At 39.0% G+C, this 22,918-nt stretch overlaps 1 protein-coding gene across 3 annotated transcripts in view; it reads left to right on the forward strand.

Annotated features, from left to right (window-relative positions):
* LOC126419844 (cytospin-A) overlaps positions 1 to 22,918 on the forward strand; it is a 538,973-nt gene that overhangs the window by 490,003 nt on the left and 26,052 nt on the right. For all 3 annotated transcript variants that reach the window (XM_050087094.1, XM_050087096.1, XM_050087095.1), the window contains exons 8-12: positions 1,539 to 1,805; positions 1,926 to 2,114; positions 2,527 to 2,652; positions 2,767 to 2,910; positions 6,306 to 6,468. In XM_050087094.1, the coding sequence (XP_049943051.1) occupies positions 1,539 to 1,805; positions 1,926 to 2,114; positions 2,527 to 2,652; positions 2,767 to 2,910; positions 6,306 to 6,468 (889 nt within the window). The remainder of the gene's footprint in view (positions 1 to 1,538; positions 1,806 to 1,925; positions 2,115 to 2,526; positions 2,653 to 2,766; positions 2,911 to 6,305; positions 6,469 to 22,918) is intronic.

Here is a 22,918-nt window from a genome sequence, read left to right on the forward strand (position 1 = left end):
GGTATTAGATTAGGAAATGAGACACTTAAAGTAGTAAATGAGTTTTGCTATTTGGGGAACAAAATAACTGATGATGGTTGAAGTAGAGAGGATATAAAATGTAGACTGGCAATGGCAAGGAAAACTTTCCTGAAGAAGAGAAATTTGTTAACATCTTATATAGATTTAAGTGTCAGGAAGTCGTTTCTGAAAGTATTTGTATGGAGTGTAGCCATGTATGGAAGTGAAACGTGGATGATAAGTAGTTTGGACAAGAAGAGAATAGAAGCTTTCGAAATGTAGTGCTACAGAAGAATGCTGAAGATTAGATGGGGAGATCGCATGACTAATGAGGAGGTATTGAATAGGATTGGGGAGAAGAGAAGTTTTAGTGTTGGAGGGCAGCATGGAGGGTAAAAATCGTAGAGGGAGACCAAGAGATGAAGGATGTAGGTTGCAGTAGGTACTGGAAGATGATGAATAGCATGGAGAGCTGCATCAAACCAGTCTCAGGACTGAAGACTACAACAACAACATGGCAAAAAAAAAAGTGTTAAAAGTGGCATGCTGTGATTCCCATTTGGAGATCAATTAAATTATAGCATTTGTTTGAAGTTTTATTTCATTTTTCTTCTTTCTAGTCTCTATATCAGTCAAGTAACCCAGAAATAAATGCAGATTGAAGAAAACAATTTGGCAGTTAATGGTTTAATGCTGCCTAATACACACAAGCCACACTCTTTATTACGCCCTCAGTTGTTGACCCCACAGGCTTGTCTTCTCTTTGCTTTCATATTATAATGTAAGTCAAACCTGCATTAATTTTACAGTAGTTTGCAACACTGTTTACCTTGTGTGGTTCTGTTTGTGAACAAAGCCTGTCACATTACAGGAGAAAAAAAATTATCAAAGGATATTTCTCATGTAACAATTATGTTGGTTCGTTGAAACTAATCTTTTTCACCATCTGCTTCACTGCCATAAACTAATTCTCTACTCAGATACCAGCTTCGATAAACTTCTAAAAGTAGTTGTTACTTCCTGAGCATAACATTTATGTTCCCATAAGTAATCTGATTGTAACATTTCCCAGTTTTGTGTTTCTTTAAACACTTTCTTTATGTGATTGTCATTGCATTCCCTCCACTTTTTTCTGGACCTTCATTTCCTGTGTCTACTTTATTTCACATACTTTTAATTTTTCCCATATTTCTACAAATACCATTTATCCCTGGCCTCTGTTTGATCCTCAAATTCTGGTTGTAACCATGTAATCATCCAGAAGTTTTCTGCAGAAACTGAAAATTATCTTCATTATTTTTATTAACTTCTTGAAATCCATTTCTTATTGGTATTATTAATATCTTTGATCTGTAGTTTGTGGGTATTTTTCTCCAGAAAAAAATTGCAGTCCTAGTTCTTTCTTTTTAAATGGAAAATATGAACAACTTGCTGACTAGTCTCTCAGTTGGTAGTTAAAGACCCTTTAGTGTGGAAGTCAATGCTAAAAAGATGCAGTGTTGTGACACAATTTATTTAACAAACTGTTTCATTCCTAGATTGCCCAGGAGAAACGAGATTGCCTCTTAGTTAAACAGCAGGAATTAACTACTCAAGTGGCAGAGCTACGCCAAGCTACCAATGTTGCCCAGGAGGAGGCAGCTCAGTCACGAGAGTCAGCGCGTAAGCTAGAGGCAACATTAGAGGCCGTGCAAGCAGAACGACACACATTGGAGCGCGAATTAGCAGAGGTTCGACAGGAAAGCTCATCACGTCTTATTGAATTGCAGAGACTCACCACACTGTTAGAAAATGCACGAGCGAAGGTATGTAATTGTTTCAAGATGAATATATGTAAGAAAATGAGAAAGACTTGTTAATGGAAATTTAAATGATTGATAATACCTTGAATGGATGCACTGTCTGATAACATTATCTTTCTATAGATTGAGGAGTTAGAGACAGCTCGTGAGTTGGAAGACAAATCTGATGTTGAAGAAATGTTGGACAATGTCAGGAAAGAGAAGGATACACTAGAGAGCCAAGTAGCGACAATGCAGGAACAAGTGTTACGTGGCCAGTGTGAAATCACTAGGTTGGAGGAACAATTGATGCACTTGCAGGAGGAGTGCAAGGTTGGTACTGATACAGGAAAACAATTTTGAAGGACAGTGCAAATTGACACTCTTGACTCAGTACTTTCAGTATCATTATTCAATCATAATTTTTGTAAATGGTAACATTGTTTGGCTATTGCCACAAATTGTTTTGATTTGAATTAAATTGATTTTCATAAACATTAGAAGCCATTAATATGTTTCGGGCTTATGCTAAGCAGTCATTGAGAGTGCTGAAGATAACCACTGGGTTGTATATTGCACACAGTCATTTTTACAGCAAAAGATATTAGATGCAATGAGACATACATAATTTGAGTACACGTGAAAGTTTTTTTAACAACAATGTTTCATATTTTAATTTACCATGTATTGACCTGTGGTATTGTACACCATAGAAATAGTTGAACTAGTTATGATTCACTTTCAGGTAACTCGTAATAATGCAAAGTCAGCACTTTCTGATTTGGAATACAAATTTGAAAGTCTTAAACAAGAAAAACAACAACTGTCAACAGAAGTGCAGGTCTTGCAGAAATCTCTTTCTGATATTAAGGTATTGTTATGATAATCTTATCTTCTTCTTTACATTTATCACTTTCCAAAAATTTCATTTTCTTTAATTTATGTAACTGTTATTGCAATTTAAATAATATTCATTGTCTTCTAGATGCAATGTCAGTGCTACCTAGATGATAAAGAGCAACTACAGGCAGTTTTAGCAGACTGTCAAAAACACTTGAGTGAAGCTGAACAAAAGTTGACTGAACAGGAAAAGAGTCTTGAAGAAGAAAGGAGGTTACGGCAGCAAGAGGTAATGTGTGTAGATTATGGACTTAACAGTATTATCTCATAACTACAGCACAAGATTTAAACAGTTGGCCATCCTTTTCAGTAAATTATATGTTTTGTTATTCTCATCTAGTAAAGGTTGGATTATAATTTCTAAACATTTTTGGAAGGTGACTATCAACAGCCGTCAAGAAATATATAAAATGCATGTTTGACCATCAGCTGCTTTTATTTTAAACCCAAATAGCGATGGTTTTCAGTCACAGACCATCTTCATGGATTAGGGTTAACACAGTTTAAGCCACATAATGACATCTGTCGTTACCTAAATAATGATCATGTCTCGTGTGTAGAGCATGTCAAGAATTCCAGTACACAACACAGAACTTCTAGGAGCAAACATAGTAATAATAATCATAAACAGAGCATTACTGAAGAGAAGATAAAAAGTCAGTATCGCTCTGTTTACACTTCTTATTACTATGTTTGCTTCTAAAAGTTCTGTGTTGTGTACTGGAATTCATGACATGCTCTACACATGATATGTGGCCATTATTTAAGAAGTGACAGATGCGATGTAGTGGCTTAAATTGTTTTAACCCTAATCTGTGACGATGGTATGTGACTGAAACTGGTGGATATTTGAGTTTAAATAAAAGCAGCTGATGGTCAAACATGCATTTTACACATTATAATTTCACACTTTGAGGGACGAAGTAGCGAAGGCAGCAGAGGATCAAGTAGGTAAAAAGACGAGGGCTAGTAGAAATCCTTGGGTAACAGAAGAAATATTGAATTTAATTGATGAAAGGAGAAAATATAAAAATGCAGTAAATGAAGCAGGCAAAAAGGAATACAAACGTCTCAAAAATGATTTTGACAGGAAGTGCAAAATGGCTAAGCAGGGATGGCTAGAGGACAAATGTAAGGATGTAGAGGCCTATCTCACTAGGGGTAAGATAGATACCGCCTACAGGAAAATTAAAGAGACCTTTGGAGATAAGAGAACGACTTGTATGAATATCAAGAGCTCGGATGGAAACCCAGTTCTAAGCAAAGAAGGGAAAGCAGAAAGGTGGAAGGAGTATATAGAGGGTCTATACAAGGGCGATGTACTTGGGGACAATATTATGGAAATGGAAGAGGATGTAGATGAAGATGAAATAGGAGATATGATACTGCGTGAAGAGTTTGACAGAGCACTGAAAGACCTGAGTCGAAACAAGGCCCCAGGAGTAGACAACATTTCATTGGAACTACTGACGGCCTTGGGAGAGCCAGTCCTGACAAAACTCTACCATCTGTTGAGCAAGATGTATGAAACAGGTGAAATACCCTCAGACTTCAAGAAGAATATAATAATTCCAATCCCAAAGAAAGCAGGTGTTGACAGATGTGAAAATTACCGAACTATTAGTTTAATAAGTCACAGCTGCAAAATACTAACACGAATTCTTTACAGACGAATGGAGAAACTAGTAGAAGCCAACCTCGGGGAAGATCAGTTTGGATTCCGTAGAAACACTGGAACACGTGAGGCAATACTTACCTTACGACTTATCTTAGAAGAAAGATTAAGGAAAGGCAAACCTACGTTTCTAGCATTTGTAGACTTAGAGAAAGCTTTCGACAATGTTGACTGGAATACTCTCTTTCAAATTCTAAAGGTGGCAGGGGTAAAATACAGGGAGCGAAAGGCTATTTACAATTTGTACAGAAACCAGATGGCAGTTATAAGAGCCGAGGGACATGAAAGGGAAGCAGTGGTTGGGAAGGGAGTGAGACAGGGTTGTAGCCTCTCCCCGATGTTGTTCAATCTGTATATTGAGCAAGCAGTAAAGGAAACAAAAGAAAAATTCGGAGTAGGTATTAAAATTCATGGAGAAGAGAGAAAAACTTTGAGGTTCGCCGATAACATTGTAATTCTGTCTGAGACAGCAAAGGACTTGGAAGAGCAGTTGAATGGAATGGACAGTGTCTTGAAAGGAGGATACAAGATGAACATCAACAAAAGCAAAACAAGGATAATGGAATGTAGTCTAATTAAGTTGGGTGATGCTGAGGGAATTAGATTAGGAAATGAGGCACTTAAAGTAATAAAGGAGTTTTGCTATTTGGGGAGCAAAATAACTGATGATGGTCGAAGTAGAGAGGATATAAAATGTAGGCTGGCAATGGGAAGGAAAGCGTTTCTGAAGAAGAGAAATTTGTTAACATCCAGTGTTGATTTAAGTGTCGGGAAGTCATTTCTGAAAGTATTTGTATGGAGTGTAGCCATGTATGGAAGTGAAACATGGACGATAAATAGTTTGGACGAGAAGAGAATAGAAGCTTTCGAAATGTGGTGCTACAGAAGAATGCTGAAGATTAGATGGGTAGATCACATGGCTAATGGGGGAGTATTGAATAGGATTGGGGAGAAGAGAAGTTTGTGGCACAACTTGACCAGAAGAAGGGATCGGTTGGTAGGACATGTTCTGAGGCATCAAGGGATCACCAATTTAGTATTGGAGGGCAGCGTGGAGGGTAAAAATCGTAGAGGCAGACCAAGAGATGAATACACTAAGCAGATTCGGAAGGATGTAGGCTGCAGTAGGTACTGGGAGATGAAAAAGCTTGCACAGGATAGAGTAGCATGGAGAGCTGCATCAAACCAGTCTCAGGACTGAAGACCACAACAACAACAACAATTTCACACAAATTGTAGTATAACACAGTTAAATTGTAGTGATCAGTGAGGTGATCCAGAAACGTGCTTGTAAGTTTCTTTCGAGTCGACCTACATAATTGTAAATAGAGCATTCAACTTGTAAAAAAAAATTGATATGGTGCAAGAAAGCTAACATAGTTGTTCTTGATGTGTACCTTCCTCCATTAAAATTTGGGAGTGCAGTTTCAGGAACTTTCTTTTTCTTCTTCTTCTTCTAATATATCGGTTGGGTGTCTCAGCCCTTAATTCTATAAAAGAGTATGCAACTTGACTGAGTATGCAACATAGACTGAACTATGGGCTGAACTGGGGCTCAAGCCTCAAACCTGACATTTTACAGACAATCCTCATACCACTCAGTTGGTAAGAGCATTGCCTTGTCAAAGGCAAGATTGCTTATTCAATACAGTGTGTGGCACGCTGTTCTAAACAGTCCGCAAGTTTCAAAACAATACTCAGTCCACTGAAGAGTGAGAGAGTCACTCCGCAAATATCATGCTCATTGTTCTCTTCATTTCCTCATTGCTACTGCTTGTATATGAAATGGAGCATTTATAAATTAATTACTTGTTGCCATGTGAAAATTCCATACTTCTTTTTATAACTGTGTGATTGCAGGCTTCATCATTGGTGATATGTTCTCATGTTGTTAGCCGAGTTACTGGGTCTTGTTAATGATTTCATAAAGGAGAAATTTTTCCTTGCAGAGTGAAGAATGGCAGCAGTTTCAGACTGATCTCTTAACAACAGTTAGAGTTGCGAATGACTTTAAGACTGAAGCAAGTGAGGAGCTGAAGAAGCTGTTGGTGGAAAACAAAAACTTGAGGGATAAGGTGCGAAACATAGAAGCACAGCTGGAGAAGTACAAAGGTAATGTGAACCACAGTAGGAACAAGAGCTATTTGTATTGACTGCTAACACAGAAAATTATCAGTACAGTATTTCTTTGATGCAACTGCTTGACATATTTAGTTGCATTGATGAAATATTGTGGGATTTACACAGTACGATCCTGTGACAAACCTGAGAAGTGTATGTGCTTACACATCGTATATCTTGCCTACGGGAGTCACCATTAACGTCAAAGATCATCCACACTTCTTCACTATTACTAATAATGCCACATTTCATTTAGTAGTCAGTGGCTCCTTTTTTCTCCCACAACAGGATTCTCTTTGGCTCCACTGCCTTGAAATGCAATTCATTTTCTGTGTCTTCAGTTTTGTTTTGGTTCACATCTGCTTTCATTGCTGAATTCGCTTTGTGTGTTACTAACACTGCCGTTGCATATTAATGCTACCCTGCAATAAATTACTTCTAAACCATGAGAAAAATACTATAAACAAAGTTCCCTTGTCTGTTATTTACATGTAGCACTCTGAAGATACTTACCCTTGAAGTATGCAGGAAAGAATGAGTGGGAATGCCAGCTGTATGCTGTAGTAGTGTATTACACATTTTGTTAATTGAAGTTTGTCTTGGCATTTACATTTCTTATATCTGTTGTTGACTATTTTCCTGTTAGGTACAATAATATGAGATTGGAAGGTAGAGAGGAGAACAGGTGATCTTTTGTATTTCTAACGCCATGTATATTAACAATAAAATACTTTTCTAGTTAATAATTGTTTCTATTTATGTTAGAGAGATTACAACATATTGAGAGGCTAGCTGACATGTCAGGAGCTTCAGAAACACTGGACTGGTATTCATTACAGAACTCCCCAGGGGACTTGCCACTCTTTCATGAGTACAAGCTTGGTAACCATGGGGCCCCAGCCGTTGCAACATTGATTCCTCTTTCTGAGCTGCAAACCTACACTTCGACTATCCCTTACCTCCTCTGTGTTTCCATTGGATGATTCTTTTGGTGTAGACCCTGCTTGGACTTTGTTCATAATTTTGGTCTTGATTTCTAGTTTCACGGTACTATCTTCATCTTGCGCACCTGTTCAGAGTGGGTGGCACTGTTGCGGATAGTTTGCACATGAAACGACTTGAACTTCCACCGGCTTGTGGTTACACGGTCCCAAAAATCGTTTCAAATGGCAAGGCCTTGTACGATGCAAGAAAATACAATCCTAGTGCATTCCCTTCCCTTGCCACACTGTGAGAGGCATGCAGGACTAGATGACAAGGAGCAAAATCCTCCCTCCAATTCCTGGTCTGTACCTGGATCGACGAGGGCACCTTTCTGGTTACAAAGTCTTTATTTTTTTATGGAAAACATTGAAGACAAGTACGGGATGTTGCAGCCATCTCTAAGATGAAGAGCTGTTCCTTCCTCATTAAAATACCATCTCCTGCCCAGTCACAGGTGCTGCTTTGTTGTGAAAAGTTGAGTGACATCCCTGTGACCGTCACTCCCCACAAGTGTCTCAATAGGGTCCAGGGCATCATCTTTCACTGTGACCTCCTCCTGCAATCTGACAATGAACTGCAGGCCAACTTTAGAGTGACAGGGTGTGCACTTCATCCATTGTGTCCATAGGGGATCAAGGGAAAACGGAGTTGCTATCAGGGCCGTCATCTTGGGTTTGGAGGGTGATGCTTGAGAAGGTCAAGGTGTGACATGAAACACAATGTTCCTCCTCCTAAGAGGAGCTTCAGGTTTATGAAGTTAGGACATATGTTTCTCCATTGTACTGCTACGTCTAACTGTAGGGATGTAGTCGTCCACTGCACACAAATGTTCTTTGTGTCCCTCCCCCCATGTGTGTAAACTGTGGCAAGCTGCGCTCTCCCTGCTCACCCGATGACTCTATTTTCAAGTGTGAGAAGAAAATCAGGCGTGTAAGACACTGAACATGCTCACATATCAAGAGGCCAGAAAAAAGTAGAAGTTTCTTAAACCCAGACCAATTACAGTCTTACGCTACAGCTGTAATGTCATTGCCTTCTCTGTCGATGGTGCCTGTTGCGTCTCTTACAGTAGGCACCTTGCATTGATACCTGTATCCTGGGCAGTTTGGGATCCCTTCTGGTGCTTCCACTGCACCCAGTTCAGGAACATTGGCTCCCAGTCTGCCAGGAACACTGGTCCCCATCCATCACTTGGAGGCATCTCATCCTCCTCTGGCTTCTCTAGCTAGGAAGAGGTCCCTTGGGCTTCCTTCCACAGTTCCTGCTGGTCCACAGCTAGATGCCAGCTGGTGGCTGAAGGAACCACAGGCTGCTGGCCATTGAACTCCTCATTGTTCCTCTGTCCCTGAAACCAATTTAGGGAGATCTTCTCCATCCTCATCTTGTAAGAAATGCCGATGGCCACCACATCACTGGACTCTGCATGTTCTCCTTTTCTGTCCAAGGTGGAGATCCTTGTGGCACCTGAAGTACCAGATCTCCGCTGCAAGTTGCTGGGGAACCTATGTCAGTGAATCCTTTGACGTCTCAACTGATGGCAGTACATGACCTTTAATTGTAACCAGCACCCCATAAGTAGCTTCATGCCCCCACAGTATTCAGATACCCTGAGACCAGTAGAATAATAATGTGTTTTTTCACCATTGCCTGAGCTACAGCAGCTTTTAAGCACATATCCTGCATTCTGTACTGCCATCCAGGAAACAGTTTAGTGGTTCTACCTGCCTTATTTCTTCGTTTGTTGTCTATGGTGTCGACGTACTGCGTTGCTGCTCAGGCTGAAAAATGAAGTTTGTACTTTGGACACTGACTACTGTAAATAGCTTAGCAGACAAGTACACATTTGCATTTCACCATAGTTTACTTTCACTTTTTACAACCAACCATATAAACATTTAATATGGTCAGTGCCCTATTGTTTAGCTTCCATAAGCCTCATTAATAGTTTGCAGGTGAACATCCATATATTGCTACAATAGTTTACTGTTAGTCATGTATCTGCAGTAAAAGCCTAACCACACAGTTCAGTCTTTCAAATAAATTGAACATTCACTTTCAGTGCTTGTTACTTGTTACTTGTACTACGAGGGTTAAGCCAAATTATTTGTTTGAATCATGAAATTAACAAATATAAGTACACGAACAATACTTTGGACAAAACTGTTAATTACTTTGGAATTAATTAAGAGCCAGCTCTGCTAAAATGTTTTTGAATAGAGCTAAACAGATCCTTTAAAAATACTAGTAGTTGCTCCTCCAAATGTTTATAATTAGTACAGAATTTATATTTGTTTAGAAGTCAACAGAAGAATTTAAGTTATGAAACAATTACTGATTTCACCCTGTAACAAAAGATATTAACTAGGTATAGTTGAAATAAATTAGAAAATCAATTAGATTCATAAAACTAAGCACAAAATTAGATCTCGTGTTATATTCTTTAAAACTGAGGGCCAACCTTTCTTTTTATGAAATACAGATTATGTTAATAGTAATGAGTTCAAATTGAAAAAAAAAAAAAAAAAAAAAACGAATTTAAGGAGGCAGGTGGAAAAGCAAGTGGGGGAAGTAAAATTATTCCAGCTTGCTTCGTCACAATGGTCTCCAGCAACTGGAAGACCTGTCCTTCATGTCTACCGAGGTTATTTTGAGAATCGTACCAATTATGGTTATAAGAGGGGTTTGTATGTGTGTGCTGGACACTGTATGCTGTGACCTTGTGCCTCTTGTTACACTGTTGGAAGCTTTGGCCGTTTGGGTACGGACACGGGCACAACAGGATTTTACCATCTGTAAACGATCATTGGCCTTGGTAAAGACATCGAAACTTTAAAGGCACAGCTCGATCTTTGACTCTTGAACTCTGGTGCCCCCACACACTTCAGCGTGGCATACACAACTTATTTGGCCATTGATCTCTTCTTTAGCAGTTCTGGTCTTCTACCGTGTGTTCAGTGGAGGGTCCATGATGACCTGTGTGATAATGAACACTTCCTGATCTTCTTCCCTCCCTCAGCGTTACTCCCCTGGACCCTTGCCCAGGTGGGTTCTTCATAATTCTGACTGGGACAAGTTCACCTCTCCTGTCTACCTTAACTCCAATCGCAATTGGGATCCCGCCATTGGAAGATGATACCCTGGTGGACCCCAGAGATCACTGCAGCCATTAGGCACCATAGGTAGACTCTTTTGGCACTCATCACTGTTACACCTTGTTGCCTTTAAATGGCTCTATGACTGCATTCACTACCTCATAAAATGACAAGAGCAAGAATCCTGGGAATGGTACATTTCCGCCATTGGATCACATACCTCTCCAACACAGGTATACCTAGATTCGCCATGTGTACTGATCCAAACACTGTTGCCGAACAGATTTGTGAGCATTATGCTCGCGCATCTGCGTCTCATAACCCCCACCCCACCTTTCAGCTCATAAAACAACTCGTGGAATGAATGCGCTTATCTTCTGTTGCCCACCACATGGGGCCATATGATGCTCCATTCAATGGATGGGCTCTCAGTTGATTATAAGCGTCACATCCTTGTCCACTTCAGTCGGATCTGGAACGAGGGTCGTTTCCTATCTGAGTGAAGAGAAAGCATGTTGGTTCTGGTACTGCAACCAGTTAAGAACTGCCTTTAGATGGGCAGTTATCACCCAGTCAACATACCGACTTCCTCTGTAAGTTGCTTGAATGTGTGGTGAGCAAGCCGCTGTGATGCTCCTTGAGTCTCGGGGCCTTTTGGCTGCATCTCAAGGTTGTTTTTGCAAAGGCCACTCCACTGCTGATAATTTGTTTCACCTGGAGTCCACCATCCAGATGACCTTTGCACGTCATCAGCACCACATCACTGTCTTTTTTGACCTACAGAAGACTTAAGGTCTGACATAGTGTCACCACATCCTTAGTCCATTACATGTGTGGGATCTCTGAGGTCCACTCCCAGTTTTTGTCATGAACTTCCTGTCGCATCATACACTCCAAGTACACCCCCCCCCCCCTCCCCATATTCAAGAGAATGGTGTCCTGTAGGGCTCTGTAATCAGAATCTCTCTCTCTCAGGTGGCTATCAGTGGTCTATTGGTGACTGTGTGGTCTTCATATCACCCTCCTTATATGCCGACAATGTTTGCTTTTATTATTGCTCCTTTAACAGGTTGTTGCTAAGTGTTGCCTACAGGATGCCATACGAAAGGTGCAGTTATGGGCTCTCATCCATGGATTTTGGTTTTCAGCCACCAAGACTCAAGTCATGCACTTCAGTCACTGTTATACTGCCCACCCACATCCAGGCTTTATCTAGTCAGTCAGTTACTTCTTGTAGTTGAGATGCACTGCTTTCTGGGACTATTCTTCGATTCAGAGCTGACATGGTTTCCCCACCTTCATCAACTTAAGCGAAAGTGCTGGTGACAGCTCAATGCAGTTCGCTGCACTAGTAACACTGTCTGGGATGCAGATCGCTCTACCCTTCCACTGCTCTACAAAGCCCTGATTCAGTCCCATTTTAACTATGAGAGTCTTGCATATGGTTCTGCATTACCCTCAACATTGGGAATACTGGACCCCGTTGGCTATTGTGGAGTCAAACTTGCAACAGGAACCTTCTGAACTAGCCCTGTGAACAGCCTACTAGTCGACGTTGGAATCTCTCCATTACCTATCAGGTACCAACAACAGCTGCTGAATTATACTATACATGTTCGTAGCTTCCTTGAACATCCCAGCTACCATGTCTCATTCCCTGGAAGGGAGCTCTATCTCCTACAGCAATAACGGAGAACTGGGATACAATTGCTGCATGCCTCCATTGTATCTGTTCGGAACTGCAATTTCCTCCACTGTCACCTCTGCTCACGGAGACATCGCATCTGCTCCCGTGGCTTTTGCCCCTACTCCGGATTTGTCTCGAAATCTCCTTCCGTTCAAAAGGTCCTTTGACCCCACAATTTTTAGCCGCCTGTTCTTGGGTTGTGATTGAGAAGTGTCTTGGTTTGGAAGTGGTATTCACATATGGCTCAACAGTCAACAGATCAACAGGCTGTGCATACACATGTACATTACAGTGAACTCCACTCTCTACCAGACAGCTGCAGTGTCTTCACTGCTAAATTGATGGCCATTAAATGAGCACCGAGCCATGTCTGTTTTTGCACTGGCAAAAGTATCTTAATCTGTAGTGACTCCCTTAGCAGCCTTCAGGCTGTAGACCAATGCGGCTCTCATCACACACAGGTTACGACTATCCAGGATCTTGTCTCTGACTTCCATTAAGTGGTGTGGCCAGTCATTTTCGGTTGGACCGCCGGTCATTTTGGGGTTTCAGGAAATGAACGAGCTGACTGGTTGGCCAAGCTGGCCATGAGGATGCTGATTCTGGAAGTTGGGGTCCCAGAACTGGATCTTTGGTCGTTCATGCGCCATGGATTGTTGAAGTCTGGAACTCGGATTGATCTGTCCTGATGGTCCCAAACAAACTGAGAACATTTAAGGAGACCACAACCACATGGCAAACTTAATGTGTCTCACAGGGAATCCGCTGTCCTCTGTAGGCTCGGTATTGGTTACACTCGGCTGACATATGGCTACATTCTCAGACGTGAGGATTCCTCTCATCGCCAAACCAGAACCCTCCTGACGGTGGCCCTCTTACTCTTAGATCGCTTAGGTTGGCTACTTGAGCTTTGAGAGTTTTCAAATAAAAAACAATCAGAGACATTAAAAGATACTACTTTTGAACATGCCATTGTGAAATGTAATAAATTAAAACAACAAATAAGTTTAAAAATTTTAAATTGTTAAAAAAGAAATGGTTAAATGTTAGTATGTGATTCTGAGGCACTCTTTCAGTGATCATTGAAAAAATAGTAACATACACAAAAACCTAACAAAGTAAGACGAGAATGATAAAATAACTATGGAAAAACCAAATGAATGACTGAAAAAAAAAAAAAAAAAAAAATGAAGCAAGTAATCAGCACCCTCTGTTGCTGTAGCCACTAGAATGCAGTGTAGGTGAGAAATGGTTGGAAGAATGTAACAGCCAGAAGGCCTTTCATGCAAAGAACAGGAGGAGGAGGAGGAGGAGGAGGAGGAGGAGGAAACATTGGACCAGTCAGTTAATAAGATTATATAGTCAAATAGGCGTACAAACAAAGGAGGAACAGTTGAACACGAGGGTAATACAGTCAATGCAAGAAAATAAGCAAATACGTAAAGCATGGTAATTCGGTAACAAGAAGGCAATTTATTCATAAGTGAGGTGTCCAACGATTAACTCTTGCAATACCAAAGGGGGGCGGGGGTGATACTTTATGCTCACCCTTTGAAAGAATTGTAACCTAGTCAGTTTCTTTATATTTTAAAATTTTGAAAAAAAAAATTATTAGTTTTAATGAATTCTTCTATCAGATTCCATATATGTTTGAAATTTTTCAGTTAAACTTCATCAAAAAATTTAAATCTTAGTAGTAAATGCCATTTTCCCTAGTGGAAGTTGTATTCAATATTTCCAGTTTCAGGCCTGCCTTACATGTCACAGTCTCTATAAAACGTGTATTGAGAGGAAAAGTCAATGACAATGAAGGAAATGTGCATTTTCTTATATTTATTTGTGGGGTCATAAACTACATTGCTATCACTAAGTGTGCGTTAAAAGCTATTTTCAGGTGCTGGACACTGATCACACGTCAATACCTCTTTCAAAAGTACATTGTTAATATAATTCAACAACAGTTAACTTTTTATTTGCTCAGTGTTATTGGGTGGGGTGGGCATAAAGTAGGTTATTGTAAGACATAGTCGAACAAAGCAAAATAGCAGTACTTACAGCATCGCTTTGACCATTGAGCACACTTCGTGGCACCTGTTTTTTGGCTTTATAAATTTGAAGCTCTTCTGATAAATTGAGAGCATTGCCTTCTTCCACCCTGCGGAGAATACACATTCTGTGAATGCTCCCTATATTATGGCGGGTTTCTGATAAATGCAGTCCCAAGGTAGGTTGTTCCTTAAACCCTTTGTAACAAGAGCAGCTAGTTTGGCTGATATAATACTTGACCACAATTAATTCTGTATACCCCAGAGCTTCCAAATTTATAGTAAGCACTTCCGGCTAATGTTTTACATAAAGTCTTCCATAAATCTCTAACCACAGGCGATTTTTCCGATTTTTTTTCCCAGACAAAATTGTGAGATATTTTTATTTGGCAGTTAGAATAATTATAAGGGTTTAACTGTAGGAATGAAGCAAAACACCCAAAAACTTAATTTACAGTTGATTTTTAATTGATATTTAATGTAAATAATGTGGGAAATGTGGAAACTTACTGATGAATTTTTTGAGGGATATGTCTTAAAGCAAGGTTCCGTGCACAAGCTTGGGAGTATGAGTACAAAATTACCACATATTACTATTTAGGGATGTAACTGTCATTGCTGAATTTATTGCAAACAAATCAGATTCGTTGGTATTCAGATACAGTAAAACATTAAAGTAGTATGCTTCAGATGCTGCTTCTGTGTAATGACACGTTTGCACTTTTCTTACATGACAAACAAGCTGTAGAGAAGTGTAGCTTGGAGGTCATCCACAACTTGCTTAATTTTGTAAATGTGTGTCCTTACATTTTCAGGTCTGTATTCAGTAATCTTAAAGATAATTTCTTTCTGGACGGAAAGGTTTTCCGTTTCAAAATCAGTGTGACAATTTAAGAGAATTACCCAAGTGTTAACAGTCCATTTAGTTGTTACAGGAGGATATATTACTGCTAAACTATATATATTTTATGTTAATCTATAATGTTAAATAAATTTATGAAAAAAGGAAACAAGATTAAGCATCAATCTAATTCAAGTTGTACTAAACTACTGCAACCTATTCCTAATATCTAAAACCCATAAGAGAAAGACTTCCTGAACAGAACTTGAAAGAAAGTGTAGTAATGTAATGATGATTACAAATTATGTTTTTATTTATAGTAAAATATGTAATTGAAATTAAAAACATTTTAATTTTAATGTAAATTGTAGGTGAATGCAATACCTTAGAAGAGAAAGTAATTGATCGGGAATTGCTGCTGAGAAAACTGTCTGGCGAAGATGTCACAGATGGGTCTCGAAGGGCAAAATTGCAAAGAGGAAGGCCACTAGTTTCTCAACGTCCATATAAAATTAAAGAAAGAGCTGAAAGCTTACCAGATTTAATGATAGTCCATGACATGTCTCATGGAGCACACACCTTCCCTGATGTTTCAACAGCAGGTCAGTCAGATGTCGCACCAAGAGAGAGTCAGGAGTTAGAAGAAAACAGTGCCGATTGTTTTAATGAGGTGCAAAATAAACTTGTGACAACAAACAACAATAAAGATTATCTGCGGTTGTATTACGATAAAATGCCTGATATTAATGAAGGCGAGGTGGAAAACATTGCAGATTCTGAAAATAAGCCCACTACGCAATTAAATTCTGTGAATACTACAGCTATAGCTGAAACATGTAACAAAAAGTTGGTGAACTTTCACAATCGAGCCAGACTGTCAGACATAATTGTTTATAGGCCTGTGGAAATGATGAATAGAGGTGAAAATAAGTATATTGAACAAACTCAGAAAAACAAAATTTTGGTGCAGACTTCAGATCAAAATGAAAATTGGAAGGATCATCTGGATGGTTTCTCAGGAATTTTCAGTAACAAAACACCACACACATTATATGAAAATGGGAAAGCCTTACTCCAAGAGAGTGTGGCACCTTCTCAATTATCAGGAAGTGGAAATGGAAATTTATGTGGCAATTGTAGTCCAGCTGAAGCAGAAGATCTGTCTGGCACTATCTGCTGCTCTTGTTGGGATTTGCAGAGTGAACAGGAAAATAACCAGAAAGGAAAGTCTGTACACTCATGCATGGAAAAACACTGTGATAAAAATGCAACTTTAGTAGACAAAAATGAGAAAATAACATTCAAGCTTAAAAAAATATTTCCATCTTCAAATAAGAAACAAAACCTGGAAACCTTGCACAAAGTGAAACCTGAAACGAGAAATGTTAATCATAGGAAGCAGAATTTGTCCCCACGTGTGACAAAAAAAAGGATTAAGTTTCCTGACAATGACACTTCAAGATTTAAAAACATAATTCATAAAGCGTTTGCATGTCCAGACAACAAAGAGAGAGCCACTGTGGCATCCAATGCATCTGATAGTGATTGTTGCTCAGTAGACTCATTCACAGTATCATCTACAGATAAACTGTCTCATCGCTCCATAGGAAACAGACATACTTTGGATCTTGCAGATATTGATACTAACAATGAAACTCAGATTTTTGATATACACTGGAGATTCTCAGATGTGAAAGCAAGTGACTCGTTCCTCTCAAAAATAGCCAAGTTTGAAAGTTTACAGAGACCTACTGCATCACTTTGCGACTTGCCACAAATGGGAGTTGTGTTAAGGGCCAAAGACAGCAGTAAACCACAGAGTCCAACACAGCGATGGTCCAGCCCAAGCAGTTCTCTCGTATGTTGTAAGTTTTGCATCAAACCACAAGCATCTCTGTGTCACTTTGCAGTGTCTTCTGCTATGTGTGACTGTTTCAGTGTGCAAAAGGATCTCCTTTCTTCAGCATGCGATTTGGTATGCTTTCCCTTCCAGGCTTGGCTGTTTGCACAACAGTGTCGGTTTGTCTGTTCTTGTTATTCTATGACGTATGCTACGGAACATAAGCACTCCTGCATCCATTATGTGGCTTTAGCAGAAAGTCAGTCACAGATGAACAAATGGTGAAATGTGTTCTATGAAAATGGAGTTTAGTTAAGTTACAACAGATTAGATAGGTGTCCTACATTGTAGCTACAGGTCAATAAAGATGTCACTCTACATTCCTGAATTGTTGTAATTAGTGCTGCCTACAGAGTGAGAGAAAGTGATTGAGTGTGCGCGTGCATGCTTGAGTGCTTGCGTTTGGGGGGTGGGGAGATTGTTTTGAAATGGTAGATGGAGCTTTTGCACCGTTTCATTAGGAGCCTCTGAATGGTTCTTCTGAGACATATGTTTCACTTTAGGTACTTCTGACAGAATAAAGATACTTAGAATCTATTTTCACTTCACTGAATAATACATGCGCTTGCACAACGTTGGCATATGGGCATAGAACGTGATGGAGACTACATAGAAAAATAGGACATGGACAAGACATGTTGATGTATATTGTCACCAAATTCTGTCTCTTAACAATAAATCTGTTATGAAGGAAAAAAAAGTGGGGCATTACTTATTGAATGACCTTCATAGGTTTAGTTCAGTCTTCTTTTTTCGGGCATTCTCCATGTTGTTGTGCATGAAGAATATTTACAAATTAATAATGCTACAACATTAAATATTTTGTGAGCACCATAAAGTAAATGAAGTTAAGATTATCTCCCATTATTCCTAATATATGCAGACTTTGATTCCACTGTTCTCCATTCAAATCTTCAGAAGTGCGATACTCGATTTCTAGAGTATCTACTATCTATGTGAAGTATTTTCCTGTTGAGAGGATCATAAAATTTTGAGTGGTGCATATTCAACCCAGAATGAGAACATGGGAAAACATGATTTTAAATACCTAATTTCTTCCCAGACACAAAAATTACATGTGTGATAATAATCATGGATATAGTAATTTTGCCAGGAGAATCTGAAAATCCAAATAAATTCATCTTACTTGCTCCCTTGTATGACACACAAAGTTTATCAGAACACTTGGTGTCAGGTCATCCCATTACTTCTCGTCAAATGAGTGCCTTATCTCCTTCCTCAGCGTCTCTTATGATAGCCCCGTACGTAATTGGAGGAACCACACTAAGTGAAACTGATAAATTACTCGCTGGTTAACCTGGTCCTCTGGCTAACCCCAGTTGTAATCTAGCACATTAAGAAGGTGAGTAACACAGCAGTGATATTGTGACCTTTCCTGTGAGGGACATGCATATAAGATGGAAAATTGAGTATTGTCCCTTCACGGGCAGAGCAGAATCACATAGTTGAGTCATGAGAATGAACTGGTACTCTCTTCACACTTTCGCTCTGCCTTTCATCTCTGTAGTCTTCAGATTGAGAGAGATGTCTGTGAGTTAGGGCGAGTTAACGTTACCTGTGTCAGCAGTGAGTGTCTAATGCAATCTAGCAGCGCCATAACACAATAGTTGCAGCAGCATTGTTGAACCTGTTTTTAGTTTTGCAGTTTTCTGAGAGCTGATGTTTGTATGACAGCAATAATGGGTATCCATTTTTAACTTTGAGCTGGCAGATCATTGTGTTAGTTGTTGCAGATCATTGTGTTAGTTGTTAACAAAACAGTGATAAGGTATGTTCTTCACCAGTTGGATTTATTTTGTATGCAAGAGGGGTGGTGATCACTTCTTCTTTTGTGTTGAAATTTGCTCTCATCATGAAGGCACCGAGTACTATTGTGTGTCATCACTTGCTTGTTCACAGATGTGAGAAAGAAAATACGCAGGCCTTCATCAGGGCTGATCCTGTGAACTAGTATACGAGAAAACCGTCATTTGACTGTGTATTATTATATTTATCTTTTGTACTGTTCAGATTCTGGCTTTTAAACTGTTGTCAGGTACAATGCTAAAAGTTGTTTGATCATTGTTAAGTTATGTTTGTTAAGGCAGTTAAGTTCTTTTACAGTTAAATCTTAAAGATGTGTGTTAACCTTATTTGACAGTTAAATTTTAAAGACATGGGTTAGCCTTGTTTACTTGCTTTTGACAGCCTTAACAGATATGACTTAATAATGGTCTTACAACTTTTAGCGTTGTACTTGACGATGACATAAAAGCCAAAATCTGGACAGTGCAAAAGATAAACATAAGAATACACAGTCAAACGGTGGTTTACCTTTTTAAAAAGTATTGCATGACTGTGGCTCAATGTCATTAAAAAAAATTTAGTATACGGGACTTGAATGTAAAACAATACTAATTGAGTGAAGTTCTGAATGAGGGTGCAGTAGTTGCATTGTTCTGCAGTGTATTGTCTAGTGCCGTTCTTATTCTTCTTGATATTTCAAATAATGTTCTAAGTGTCATGCTGTTAAGCTTGAGTTTTTTGTCCTTATTTTTTCAGGCTTTATGTGTTTATGATTCTCACTGCCTGCTTTGCATTCACTGGGAAACCTGTGTGTTTGCAATTTTTGATGAGTTTTCTTATTTAAAATATTTTATGTTGTATGTAAGAGGTGTTTTTCCAGTCTTGTATGTAATACATCGCTTTCTTAGCAGATGCAGGTTATGGAAGTCTTTGATGGCATTGCTGAATAAGTCTCATTAATTGAGATGCAACTCTTTAGATTGAGAATTAAAACTCACTGGATGCACCTTGGAACCTAAGAGGGTATGATGGTGTTCATAACTCAGCTTTGATACTGCTGGTTTCAGTGCATTAACAAGGGGAAGCTCTCAGACTCGGCCAGCTGCTCATGTTTGGCAAATCACTTGTGTGTACCATCTGAGATGAAAGACTCGAAGATGTTTTGGATCAACTTGTGCTTCCCATTTCTGAGAAAATTACCCCTAAAATTTATGATGCGCAACTGTCTCATAATTGATGGGATCGATAGATAATTGGAAAATTAAGCACTTTTTGTCAACATATATGGCTTCTGAAAAATGCATATTGTCATGGAAATTGAGCAAAGAAACTTTTTCGACTTCCATTTATGTACCCAAAAGGTACGCGCTGTTACATGAAAACATAGCTGGCATAGTGACCAAGGTATCTCGCTCAGTAGCAGAGAACTTGTGTAAGATTCCTAGTTGCAGTCTGCATTTTAAAATCGTACTTTTCTGATAACAAGTTTTGTACGGTATTGGAATCCTGGGGTGAACAGACTAACACCATCATGTGTTAAATCATGTGTATAGATGTTGGTGGTCAACTGACTTGCACGGTAGAAGTAATACTGCCAAATTGCAAGCCTGTGTGCTAGTTAAAAACTTTATTTAGAGGCTTCAAAATTAGTCTGCTTCTGGAAACCCAGCAGGAATTGCACAGTCGAGCTGATGCAATAATGATTCACAGCATAATTCATGATTAACTTTTAGCAGCAATTGTTCAGACAATGTATCATGTGTGGTATTCATCCAGATTAATTCCTGATAAAGAAATGTTTTAAATGTAAACAAAGTGTGTTCTCACAGTCTTCTGATGGAACAATGTAGTTACATAAAGATTGCATTCGTTAGATATGCTTGGTGTCCTGAGTATATTGCTTCGAATGTTTATATGACAAGTACCATCCATCTAGTTTGAAGGAAATTGAAGACATATAACAGAGCCAGTGGAAGAATCGTTATAAAGTGACCAGGATTAAATTTTTAGTTCTTTATTAATCCAAGTTATTTCAGAAATTGATTTGCCAAAAATAGTTGTTACAGTCTATTGATTTACTAGCCTTATTAACTCTCCTATGCCTACCAGTTTCAGAATGGGGGGAGGGGTGTATGTGTTTGTGGAGAGGGTGGGAGGAAGGGGAAGGGTCTGTAGAGTGCAACTGGGTATAGAACACAGGTTCCCCACTCCGCAGACAGTTTGCTTGGTCACTACACCACCAGTGCTTTTCATTTAGCAGCCTTTATGTTATGGGTACATAGGCAGCAGTCAGAAAAGTGTTTTTCCTCGATTTCTAGGAAAATATGCATTTGTGGACTCCATGTATGTTGATGAAAATTGTATGTTTTCCAATATCTATCAATCGCATCAATTTTTAGTCGATTGTGTATCATAAACTTCAGGGGTGGTTTTCTCAAAAACGAAGGAGAGTGAGGGGGTGTTAAGCCAAAGCACAGGGTGATACACCCTGATAAATCCAGGAAAAACTTGGGAATTTTTTCATCTGGGAAAAACCCAGGATTTTTTATTTAATTTTGTTTTATATACTTCTGGGAGTTTCTCATCGATTTAGTTCTCAGTGAAATTTTTGCAATTTTGACTGGTAAGAATTGATACTCTTATAAAGAATTTTATTTAAGTTTGCTACTCCAGAATAGTAGTGCAGCAATAAAACATAAATGAGAGAATGATACCAAAATAAAACTTCAGTTTGGAAAAAAAGTGCCATGTACAACAACAAAACACTGTGAACACACTAGCATCTGTTGACAGCAAAATGCGTCGAAGACAATGCAATACTTCTTAACAGGAGACTGCTTTCGATGTGGAGCCCACAAGATTGTGGACCTCCCTTCGATGAGTCTGATGTTTCAACTGTTTACATTTCTAACACATCACAGGAAAATTTTGTGAATGGTGGCTTTGGAAGTGATATTTTCAAAGTAAGTTTCATTTTACGCAAGATGAATTACGTTAAGTGTGAGAATGTGTAAAAAATTTCTTAAATCTCATTCAAAACTCAAGTCTTCAAGGACCAACAACTTAGAAAAATATTGGGCCCAGAAAACCAGCCACTTATGGCATTATTTAAAATTTTAGTAGAAGATGTGTGTGTGATGCATCCTGTAGGGTAACACAGGCTAAAAAGGATCAAGCGTCAAGGTTAGTTTTTCATATTCAATTTAGTTCTTTAGCAATTTCACACATAACTGACTTTTCCACGTAAAAGTTCAAGTGCTAGACTGAACATGTATTCAGCCAGGTAACCCATAAAATGTTCGGTGCACAGCAGTGAAATTTATAATTGTGGATGTCAGAAATATCCAGATGCTGCGATTTAAGCTGTGGTCTAACCACATCCTCGGAAAGAAATGGCGAAACATTTTTGACGGCCTGTATTATATATGGGAGCTTAGCTTTTCTTGTAGCTACACTGTGTCTAGATTACATTAAATCGGTAACTTTTCCTATCTGTGTGATCACACTGCTTAACAGTGTTTTTGTATTGGCTGACTAAATCACATGTGTATCTGCTGTCATTGATGGATGAAAAAAAAGTTCTGAGGTTCGATGGAAGGACCGATAAATTTTGCAGCTCTGAGGGAAAGTATACTGTCACTTAACATGAAGAAAATATACTTTCACATGGTGTATAGTGTATTTTCACCAGAGGGAAAGCGAATTTTTAACTGGGAATTCCCCCTCCCCCCCCCCCCCCCCCCCCTCCCTCTGCATATACACCCTGAAATACCTTAGAGTATTTCTTTCTAGGTTGCACTCAGGTGACATGCCAAATATGACCTGAATTGGTTGGTCTTGGCTGAGACCATCTCCTAGTCAGTAATGATATCCCACATTTTTACTGAAAAGAGAAATATTGAATGATGTGTCTGTTTAGTTGAGAACAGTGGTTTGTGGCTGTAACTTTTTCTGCGTTATCAAAATTCTAATCCCAAGGAAAATAAAAAGAATCGTGTGTATTGTATGGAGCATTCATAATTTTGGCACTGCTATCTATGTTTAAACATTAGCTTGAGATAAATATTTGCGCAAACAATGGCATAT

The sequence above is a fragment of the Schistocerca serialis genome, chromosome 9, assembly GCF_023864345.2.
Source record: "Schistocerca serialis cubense isolate TAMUIC-IGC-003099 chromosome 9, iqSchSeri2.2, whole genome shotgun sequence".
NCBI lineage: Eukaryota > Metazoa > Arthropoda > Insecta > Orthoptera > Acrididae > Schistocerca > Schistocerca serialis.